The 12,487-nt window shown below is 29.8% G+C and overlaps 1 protein-coding gene across 1 annotated transcript in view; it reads right to left on the minus strand.

Moving 5' to 3' along the window:
• The window catches only part of ADAMTS6 (ADAM metallopeptidase with thrombospondin type 1 motif 6), a 261,676-nt gene that overhangs the window by 52,118 nt on the left and 197,071 nt on the right, over positions 1–12,487 (minus strand). The window contains exons 16-18 of the mRNA XM_010974920.3: positions 7,912–8,045; positions 6,262–6,385; positions 5,682–5,762 (exon numbers count right to left, since the gene is read on the minus strand). Of these exons, the coding sequence (XP_010973222.1) occupies positions 5,682–5,762; positions 6,262–6,385; positions 7,912–8,045 (339 nt within the window). The remainder of the gene's footprint in view (positions 1–5,681; positions 5,763–6,261; positions 6,386–7,911; positions 8,046–12,487) is intronic.

A 12,487-nucleotide genomic window follows, 5' to 3' on the forward strand; every position in this document is an offset into this window, starting at 1 on the left:
AAAATCTGACATTAGAAACCTTATTTTTGTTTTGCTGATGCAGAAAAGAGTCTAAAATTATGGTGTAAAAATAATGGAGTCTTCTTAAATAAAAATAAAGGAGTCTTCTTGGTATTCTATCTAAAGATGCATTCTTAATTTTAAAACATATAAGGAAAAAGGAATGACGTTTTAAGGGGAATAAGAATTCATCCAGATTTCATAAGAGTCTCTAGAATCTAAACCTCAAGGGATCAAAAATCAAATAAACAGAATTTCCACTTCTTCACATGGTAACATAACTGGGATTAGCTTCTCCTCTAATTGTAAACAACTAGAAAACTCACAAAATATATGAATCAGCAGTTTTTAGACATTGGCTATAAGACTATGCAGGACTGTTGACACGCAGAAAAGGAAACAAGGTGCGTCATATAATCTCTCCAGCTTTCTGCCTGGAGGCACTTTCTGTCAGTGTAGACCAGAAGAACCCAAGCAGAGCATGGTGGTCTCAATGAGTTAGAAGACAGAGATCAGAAATTGGGAAGGCTAAGATAGCCAGAATTTGTAGAACCAGAGAATTACAGGAGGGAATTTGTTGCTGAATAGTAATCTGTATGCATAGGATACAACTCCATGAAGCCAGGCCAAAAAACTGCTATGGAGCCATAAGCAGAAAAATTTCGAGAGTGAGAATTCGGAGAGATTCAACCAGAAGGGCATTCAGTAGAGAATCATGCCTTTTTAGTAGAGCTGAGCAAACTCTAAACTCAAGACCACTTGAGATTCACCCAAACGAAGCTCAAAAACACACCTCAAAAGGATCAAGCTCATCTACAAGTTACTTAACAATCTTTAAAGGAAAAAAACAGAATCCATACACTCAATAAAAAAATGTTCTCAATGTACATCTAATGAAAAACCACTACAAATGGAAAGAAGGGGGAAAATATGGTCCAAACCAAGAAGAAAGCCAAGTAAAAGAAACAGACTCAGAGATAACAGAAACTATAGAATTAGCAGAAAATAATTTTCAAGCAGCTATTTTAACTGTTAAATAGTTAAAATAGGATTTTAAAGAAAAATGAATATAGTGAGGAGAAACTAGAAGATATATATAGATGGATGCTCAGATCTATACGAAGAAAGAATATATGCCAGATACAGTAAACATGTAGGAAAATAGAAAGTAATTTTTCTTATTTTTAAATTTCTTAAAAAGATAAATGACTCTTTAAAACAAAAAATAGTGTACTGAGTTTTATAACATATTAAGAAGTAAAATGTATTTTTAAAAAATAGCACAAACAATGAAAGTAAACTGTTTTAAGGGTCTCACATTATACATAACATGGTGTAATATTATTTGAAGGTGTGTGTTGTGATAAATTAAAGATGCACTTTGTAAACTCTAGAGCCAACCACTAATTAAACAGAACAAAGAAGAATAGCTAATAAGCCATTACTAGAGATCAAATAGAATACTATAAAACATTTGACAAATCTAAAAGAAGACATAAAAGGAGGATAAAGGACAAAACACATGGAACAAACAGAAAAATAGCAAAATGGTAGACTTAAACCCAACGATTTTAATAATTATATCAAATATAAATGATCCAAACAAGGAGTTGGCAAACTATGGCCCACTACCTGTTTTATAAATAAAGTTATTTACAAACTTTTATTTTTGTATTATGTATGTCTGCTTTCACACTATAATAACAGAACTGAATAGCTGAGATAGAGATATCTTGTCTTGTAAAGCTGAAAATATTTACTCTCTGGCCCATTAAAGAAAAAGTGTGTCAACTCCCTCTGCTACTAGAGATTGAAATTTAAAAAGCAAAGATGGTTAGACAAAATAAGAAATAAGAATCAAACTATATGTTGTCTAAAATAAATATGCTTTAGGTTCAGGAACACTTATATGTGAAAAGTGGATGAATGGAAAAGAATTTACCATGCAAAGACTAATTAAAAGTTATCTGAATAGCTAGATTAGTATCAGACAGAATAGACACAGATCAAACAATATTATAAGAGATAAAGAGGAACATTTGATAATTATAAAATGCTCAATATATCAAGAAAATCTAACAATCTTAAATGTCTATACACCTAACAACAAAGTTCTAAATAAATGAAGCAAAATCTTACAAATTAATGGAAGAAATAAACAAATCCACAGCTCTAGTTGGAGATTTGAATATGGCTTTTCAATTTTTGCTAAAGCAAGGAGGCAGAAAATAAATAAGAATATAGAAGACTTGAATAAAGCTATCAACCTGTTTAATTGACATTTATGGAATATTAAACCCAATAACATCAGAATATACATTCTTCTCAAGTGCACATGGAACATGCACTAAGATAGACAATACTCTGAGTCATAAAACAAACCTCAACCAAAGAACTAAAATCATACAGAGAAGGTTCTCTACCCATAAAAGAATTAAACTAAAAATCAGTAACAGCATCTGGAAACCCCTCAAATATTTGGAAATTGAATAATACCTTCTAAGCCATGAGCCACATGGTAAACAAGAAAATATTTTAATTCAAGTGTTAATGAAAAAATAACACATCAAAATACATAGGATGAAATTAAAGTGGTGCTGAGAGATAAATTTATGGTGCAAAATGCTTATTTTAGAGTAGAAATGATTTTAAAAATCAATAATCTAAGTTTCTTTCTTGAGAAGCTAGAAAAATAACACAAAGTGAAGAGCAAAAAAGGAAATAATAAAGAGAAGAGAGGAAATCAATGTAATGAAAAAACAGAAAAATTACAGAAAAAAGTCTTTTGAACCAAAAGCTTGTTCTTTGAAATGATCAACAAAATTAACAAACCCCTCACTAGAATAATCAAGAAAAAGAAGACACAAATAGCCAATGTGAGGAATGAAAGAAGAGCCTTCACTACAGAGCCTACAGACATTAAAAGGATAGTAAAGGAATATTATGCACATTATGCCAATAAATCCTACAAGTTTATAGCTATTACAGAAATTTAATTTTTCATTAAGAACTTCTCATAAAGAAAACTCCAGCACCAATGGCTTCACAGTAGAATTCTATCAAACATTAAGAAATAATACCAATTTTACCCAGACTCTTTCAGAAAACAGAGGAGAAAGGAATACTTCCCAATGCATTTTATGAGGCCAGGTTTATCCTGATATAAAAACTAACAAAGATATTACAAGAAAACTCTATGGAGCAATGTCCCTCATGAACATAGATGCAAATATTCTTAATAGAATATTAGTAAACCAATTGCAGCAATATATAAGAAGGATAATACATTTATGACAAAGTGATTTTTAATCCCAAGAATGCTAGATTGATTTAACATCTGAAAACCAATCAATGCATTTACTATATTAACAGGGAAAAGAAGAGAAAAATAACACATGATCACACAATAAACCTCAAAACCCATTCATGAAAACTCCCAGAACTAGAAAAAGAAGGGAACTTCCTGAACCTGATAAAGGGCATCTATACAAATCTTCTAGCTAACATTATATTTAATGATAAAAAAACTGAGTATTTTCCCATTAAGATTGGTAACAATGAAAGGATGTCCAGTCTCCTCATTTCTATTCAACATTGTACTGAAAATCCTGACTACTATTTTAAGACAAGAAAAAGAAATAAAAGACATAAATATTGGAAAGATGGAAGTAAAACTGCCTTTGTTCAAGTATGACATGATAATCTATGTTGAAAATCCAAAGAAATCTACAAAACAAGTATTAGAACTAATAAGTGACATAACCAGGTCACAGGACATGAGGCTAATACAAAAATAAATTGTATTGCTATACAACAACTGATAATTTGAAAATGAAATTAAAATATCAATATTATTTACAATAATATCAAAGAGAATGAGATATTTAGTGATAGATTTTTAAAAATATGTATGTGCAAGAACTGTACATGGAAAAATAAGCATTAGTGAACAAATGTAAAGACTTACATAAATCTATAGGTAAGTCTTTTTACATACTAGAAGATAGTATGTTTAAGATGTCAATTCTCCCCAAATTGATCTATAGATTCCATATAATCTTTTTGTAGAAATTGACAAGTTGATTCTAAAATGTAAATAGAAATGTAAGGGACCTAGAAAAGCAAAAAATAATTTTGAGAAAGAAGAACAAATTTGAGGACCTAAGGCTTCCTGTTTTCAAGACCTAGTGGAAATCTCTATAATACAGTGTGGTTTGGTTTAAGAATAGCCATAAGGATCAATGGGAGGGAAGAGAAATAGATCCATATGTTCATGTGCAATTGATCTCTAACAAAAATGTCAAGGTAATTTAATGGGAGAAATAATAGTCTTTTGAACAAACGGTGCTATGGTTATTGAATATCCACATGAAAATAATTAAAAATAATCATCTTTTAATGTATATCTGACAGAAAAGTTCAAAATGGGTCACATATCTAAATGTAAAAGCTAAACCCACAATTTTTCTAAGGAACACTGATGACAATCTTTGCAACATTGGGGTAGGTAAAATTTCTAAGGTAGGACATGAAAACACAAACCATAAAAAGTTAATAAATTAGATCTCATCAAAATTAAAAGAAATCATTAAGAACAGGAATAAACAAATCACAGACTAGAAGAAAATATTCATAAAACATATATTTGAACAAAGACATATCTAGAATATATAAAGAACCCTTAAAACTTGATAGAAAGAAAAAAATAAAAAGGCAAAAATATTTGTTTAGATACTTGATAAAAAAAAATATATATATGGGTAAAATCAAGAAGACTGACAATACTAAATATTGACAAGGATGTAGAGTAACTGAACCCACATAACTGGTGGGAATATAAATGATAAAATCACTTTGCAAAACAGTTAATTAATTTCTTATACAGTTAAATATGTACTTATCATATGACCCACTGATTTCACTCCTAGGCTTTTTATCTAGGAGAAATAAAAATACATGTCCACACAAAGCTTGTCTATGAACGTTCAAAGAAGATTTATTCATAATAGTTGAAGACTGGAAATGATCCAAATATCTATCAATAAGTGAATGGATAAACTACAGTATATCCACACAATGGAATACAATTCAGCAGTCAAAAGCAATGAATTTCAGATATACTCAACAGTATAAATGAATATCAAAAACATTATGCTGAACCAAAAAAAAAAAAAAAGCCAGATGTAAGAGTATGTACTGTATGATTCCAGTTATGTGAAATTCCAGAATAATTAGAAGTAAAATAACAATGTCAGAAAATAATAATATAATGTCAGAAGAAAGAGCAATGTTTTCCAAGGCTAAAGCTCAGGGTATTTGATGGCAAAGGGTATTTAGAGTATGTTTTAGACTCACAGAAATGTTCTACATCTTGGTTGTGGTATTTATATGGATATATAGAGATAAAGAACTGTAAATACAGTTTGAACTGTACACTCATAATGGATGTATTTTATTATATATAAATTACACATCAATAAAATTGATTTTAAAAAATCAAATAACCAACCCAGTGAAGAGTAAGCTATAAACTACTAATATTTTTGTTTAGTTCTTTCAAGTAGAACTTCCTTCTTTTTAGCCTGAAAAGTGTTTTACCTCATAGTAGTATATGTCTTCCTTCATGATACTATGCTCCTTTCCTCATTAGTTTTTAAAATCTAGCAAAATATGCTGCTTACCAATATAGTTCTTTGACATGGCAACTTCCCTGACTTCAATGTGAACAGAGCCTCTTGGTATCTGCACCACTTCCATGTAGCCTGGAACACAAAAGAGAGCCAGTGATAAGCAGCCTCTGGAGCTTTTGTTAGAAAATGAGCACTTAGTAAACTATTCAGTTGTTAATAAGTTTCCTTATTTTTCCACACTATCCTTGACTTTACACTTTATAAATTATGACAATAAGCAAGTTTGCCTCTGGTTCAAGAATACTTCTACAATATTTGTCTTTTTCTCTAAAATTATCTCAAGAGATCATTAAAGTCTCAACATGTATAATATTGGCTTCCACATCAATGCTCTGTGGGAATTCTCATCTTAAAGAAATGTGGCTAAATGAAATCAAGTAGAAAGGGAATAGGACTTCCTTAAAATATCTTACAGGAAGCCACGTTTAATATTTAAAGGACTGAACGAAATTTGGGGAAAAAACATTGTCTGCCAAGAGAAAGAAATTTTTTAAATAAGAGGAGAAATCATGTGTTTTGGCTATTCCAAGTATACCAGCAGTTTGAGGAAGAGTTCTTTCTATACACTCACCTCCTCTGGGCAATGAATCATTGAAGAATCCTTCAATGGCATCACATGTGCTTCCATCCCCTCCACAGACTCGACATCTATCTTCCCTAGCATCGGATCCCAAAATATTATCACAACCTACATGCTGAAAAGAGAGAATAATATTCAGTGTGACAAAAAGAGGAACTCTTGAACCCATAATTAACCAAATACATAATTTGTTTATTTGTTTTTCCAGTACAGGAAATCAAAACAGGAAATACTTTCTTCTTTCCACTTTTACATTCACACTTTCATTTAGTTAACATTTCTCAACTCATTAGTTTAAAGAAAAAAAAAATTCTGATTCCCCAGGAACTTATGCATGCCTATATTTCTAACCTATATTTCTTCTTCATTTATAGATACTGTAAGTGGGCTCTTACTTATGCCCTCAATCAAGAAATGCAAGAACTAAGGAAAATGGCGTATGATCCTACTGAGGGTTGTAAGAACAAGAGTCTTGACTGGGCATTATGGTTTGTCCTTTCTAGACCACTGGCTCTACTGGATATCCAACTGTTAGTGTTAGTGTCAAGGATTAGTTGCGAAATTCATACTTGGATGTATCTCTAAAACTGAATACCTATTTCCATTAGCTGAAGAAAATTACCATAAACAAAAAGGAGATGTAAACACGCAACATTAGAGGCTGAAATTCTACCTTTCAATTTTAAATTTAACCATAGGAATGTGGATTTTTATATACTTTATGTACATACTTTGGCACTTAAATATGTAATTTGACCTTTAACCATTGATACTAGGCAAGTAATGGCTGAATTCAACATGTACTTCGATCTTTGTTATCTGAAAAAAATTTAATACTGTCCCAGAAATAACACAAACACACACAGGATTATTGGATATATTTGGAAGCAAGTTAACCAGAAGGATAGAAACTTTCAAGAAATTATGAGACCAAGTAAAATAGTGTTTTTATCTCATCTTTCTCAGTTTCTGGCACTTAATATTGTGCTTCTTTTTAAGGTAAGACAAAAACAAACAAGGCAAAAAGTTAAGGGAACCTTCATTTGTGGCTTTTCTTATGAAAAGATTCATACACAGGTCTAGAAAAACAGCATGGATTTGCTCCTGCAATTCCCAACCGGTCTGGCTAATTCTCTGAAGTAAACACTTTAGTAAGGTAAAGACTAACTCTATAATGAAAAGCATTATAAATGCTTCAAAAGAAGACAAAGTGGGAGAAGCATAGTTGTTTCACACTTCAAGGAAAAATTTTGCTATGAAATATATCAAATAATCTTTCATTAAGAACATATGGCAGCCATATGAAGTAAGAGTTGAATCTCTGTCTTCTTCTAGCATGTTGTTTGTAAACAGAACAGAAGAATAATGGAAATTAAAGTCCAAAATATTTTCATAGCTCTAGCAATCACTATAAACATAACTAAAACACCACAATAAATCACATTTACATGGTGCTTGAATATGAATGGATAATTCTATCTTTAACTATGTATATTTCTTTATTAAAAATTAAATTACTCTAAAATGTAGCTCTCTTTATTAAAAATAAGCATAGTATTAATTAGGAGCTACCATCTGAGAAGAAAGACAAAAGTCTCAAAAACCCCAACATAAAGAAGTGAAATTCATAATCTGAGAAACCTTGCATTCTCCATTGATACAGATATCCAGTGAATCCGCATTGCACTGAGTCCCATCAATCACCGCAGGGGCACGTTCAGTGTAGAAATTGTAACCTTCAGCCAAGCAGTTTAGTGCACAAGGTTTTACCCCACCTGGACAAATATAGTAATAGAGGAATAAATGGAGTGGTTCTAAGGAACAGTGATTCAGTATTATCCATGGCAAATTTACAATTGATGCGGACATCATTCCCTGATTGTAAACCTAGTTGTGTAGGTTTCTCTCCCCCTTTGCTTAAGTTTCATGCTTATTTTCATTGCTTGTGCAAATGGAAGGAGGACCCAATGAGTAATCTTAAGGTTTGAAATTTTCAGGTATTTCCCATATGTATTTTCAATATATTTTAGACAAAAGGCATCACAGTGGAGGTAAATAAATGTTGAAAAAATGAATGAAATAAAAGCTATTTAAAAAAAAAAAAAACTAAGGAAATACAGTTTAAGAAGGCCTTGAGAATGGCCTTGTATGTGAAATAGGAATTTCTGCAAATTGTCACTTGTTACTGAAGATGATACAAAAACTGCTACTTCAAAGCAGATATGCTAGTTGTAAAACAAAACTAAACTTGTACTTGCTTTAAACATGTCATATTCCATGAACATGGCTTTATCATGGAGATAAATTCTTATAAGATTAGCAAATCAAAGTCAAAATTAATTATAGCTTTAAATTTGAATAATTCTTATGAGATTAATAAAGATAAATATTACATAGTGTTAAACGTTTTTTAGCTGAAATAATTTAATAAAAACTTAAAAAATAAACTCAAATAACTAAAACATCTAATTTTATTTTGTGAATAAATGCATATAATAACTTGAGCATTTTCATTTTGTCATTGAAATTTGTATTTTTAAGGCTGATGTGAAAAATAGGCATAAATGGTAGCAATTTAAAAAAATCAAGCAGAGTTTGTATCATAACTTCTTAGTATATTGGAAAAGTAGCAATAAATATAGATTTATTTTATTCAAAACAGCACATAAAAAGCTATTTATAAATATATAATTACTGATTGAAATTATGACTTAAAAATACTTTCTGTGAAACTTCATTTCATGAAGTTTCATGAAGAACACTTTGTCCTTACTCTAATGATGCTGATAAAACTTCTCTGAAATAAAGACCACCTCTAATGAGGAAAATTATGCAGCAAGATGAAATGACATGTCTAGGTCTTAGTAAAGGTGGAAACTAGGTTTCTGTAGGGTGAAGTAAAAGGGAAATCAACTGAGTGGTGGAGACAATGATAAATTAGAGAAAGAACAGTCCATTAAAGGAGATTCCTGTTACAGTTGACTGTTGTCAGCCTGTTTTTTTCAGGAGAAGATTAAAAACCTAGATTTTAAAAATATAAACTCTTCTTGGCAACTCATTTAAAGTTTTCAAATGTGGAGGCTAAAACATGTATATAAGTAAAAATGGTTCCTAAACTGCCAGTTTACAACCTCTGGCTGAAGTCCATGTTTTCTTCCATTTTCAATGTCTACAGGATATAGAACATCTATATAACTTATAATGTTACTATTATGCTTAAATTAATGATAAATTTTGCTCTACTGAGCACAGAAATAACAAATAATAAATAAAATAATTTCTTCCTGAACTGATAATCAAGGTATTATATTTATTTTTATAAGATTCTCATGAATAAAATTGCTCTAAATCTCCACAGACTTTACTGGGATTTTTTTTTTTCATTGCTACCCAGTATAGTTCTTTCCCCATTTTTTATTGTAATGCTTTGAAATTTAATGTAACTTTTTATGTATCAAGCTTTAAAAAGAGAACATGAGTCTTTTATTTATTCAATTTTAGCATTAATTTTGTAAGATGGTATTTGATAGGCAGGACATATAAATGCTATGGTTGTATTCCTTAGCCCACTCTATGTGATAATAATAGAAATAAATCTATTCTCTCTCTTTTTTTTTTACATCTGAAGATATGTTCAGCTTCCTCTGCTACAATAAGTTTTCAGAAGAGGTACCACTATTATTTCCAGAAGGGATTTAAGATGCCTCTCTAAAAGGAAAGTCACATTACTGATTACCTTCAGTTAATGCTTATTATAAACTCAGGGTTAATTTACTAAGTATACAATTATCTAGATGCTAATTATTAAATATGTTAATTATTTCAGAGATTTACTTCTCCTCCTACAGTAAGACAAAACAATCCCAAATGTATATGCACCCTCTAAAAGTAATTCAAAATACATGAGGCAAAAACTTACACACATAAAAAAAGTAAAGTCATATAATAGTTGACGATTTTAACATTTCTCTATGGAATTGATAGAAAAATCAGAGCAGAAAAAAATCTGAAAGAATTTAAAACAGCTGAATGATACTATCAGTCAAGTTGACCTCATTATCATACAGAACACTATATCCAACAATTGGAGAAAACACATCCTTTTCAAGTATACAACATGGACAATTAGCTATACCATAAACCAAATCTCAATTAATTTAAACAATTTAAATCATACAGAGTATGCTGTGATCATAAAAGAATTAAATTATACATTAATAACAGAAAAATCTAGAAAATGTCAACTACTGGGAAATAAAAATAACATAGTTCTAAATAACCTATGAGTCAAAGAAGTAATTGTAACAGAAGTAAGTAAATGTTTTGAATTGAAGGAAATAAGAATACATAAAATTTTAGGAATGCAGAAGAGCAAAACAAACCCCCAATAATAAGAACAAAAATTAGAGAAAAGTACTAAAGCCAAACGTTGATTCTTTGAAAAGAATAATAAAATTGATAAACTTCAAGCAAGATTGATCAAGAAAAAGAGAAAATACATGTTATCAATATCAGAATTTAAAGAGTATACATCACTACAGATCCTACAGTTATTAAACAGAATAATAAGAGAATGTTATAATCAGTTTTCATGCCAATAATTTGTACAACATAGAAGTAACAAATTTCTTGAAGACGCAGATTTAGAAACTGATGTAAGTATAAAAAAATTCTGAATAGCCCTCTATCTATTAAAGGAGTTGAATTTATAATAAAAAGTTATTTTCACAAAGAAAACACCAAGCCTAGGTGGTTTTACTAGTAAAATATATCCTAAGGAAGAAATAGTATCAATCCTACAAACTCTTTCAAAATAAATAAAAATTCTATTTCTGGAAACCAAAATAACCCTGATTCCACAATTTGTCAAAAATATAACAAGAAAAAAATTTACAAATCAGTATTCCTTATGAAGATTGATGCAAACATCCTTATCAAATATTAGCAACTAAATCCAATAACACATAAAAAGATAATAAATCATCACCACATGGGGTTTATCCCAGGTATAAAATGTTGGTTTCACATTATAAAACTATCAACTATGTCACTATAGTAATAGAATAAAGAAGAAAAACACATACAGTCAACACATGCACAAACTGTATTGAAAGGCCAAGGCAGTGAATTAAGGCAAGATAATAAAATAAAAGGCATAAAGATTGAAATAAATAATCTGTTTCCAGATAACATGACTATTTAGCAAGAAAATTCTTAACGATCTACAAAACAACTATTAGAACTCATAGGGAATTTAGAAAGGTTACAGAATACAAAGTTAATACGCAAAAATCAATTTTATTTTTATATGTTAGAGCAAATAATTGAAAATGAAAAATTTTAAACGTGTATTATAATAGTGTCAAAGCCATAAATTGCTCAGAAATAGATGGAACAAAAGATTTTCAATACCACAATAAAAGTGTTTAAAAAATTTTTTCAAGAGCTTCACCTAAAACTACAAAGCACAGCTGAGAGAAATTAAGAAAAATATGGAGAGATATACCACGTTCATAAATTGGAAAATTCAATATTATTAGTATATTAGTTCTCTCTGAATTGAAGTATAGATTCAACATGACAGCAGTCATAAGCCCAGGATGTTTTTCCGTAAAAATTAACACTTGATTCTAAAATTTATGTGGAAATGCAAAACACTTAGAATATTCAAATAAATCTCAAAAAAAAAAAAAAAAAGAGATCAAAGTGTAGGGGGAGCTTACATTACCTATGTCCAAAACTATATAGTTAAAATCAACCTAAAAATTAGCATAGGATTGATAAATAGATCAATTAAAAAAATAGAGTCCACAAATACACTACAAATATATACCATACCCTCAAATTAGTTTTAGATTGTAGATCTAAATATAAAGACCAAAACCATAAGGCTTTTAGAAGAAAACATAAAATACCTTCTTGAATTAAGGTAGGCAAAAGATTTTTTTTAACATTTTTTATTGATTTATAATTGGCAAAAGATTTTTAAGAGAGGAGACAGAACACAATGATCACAAAATATTAAAAATTTAAAAATTAGAATTCATCAAAATTGCAAGTTTATACTCATTCAAACACCACTAAAAAAGTTATAAGAAAGCCACAGATTGTGAGAAAATATTTGTGAAAACTATCTGATAAATGAACAAATTGAGAATAAAAAGATAATTAGCCAATTTAAAAATAGGCAAAGGATTTGAACAAACACTTTACATGA

Source organism: Camelus dromedarius, chromosome 3 (assembly GCF_036321535.1).
Source record: "Camelus dromedarius isolate mCamDro1 chromosome 3, mCamDro1.pat, whole genome shotgun sequence".
Lineage (NCBI taxonomy): Eukaryota > Metazoa > Chordata > Mammalia > Artiodactyla > Camelidae > Camelus > Camelus dromedarius.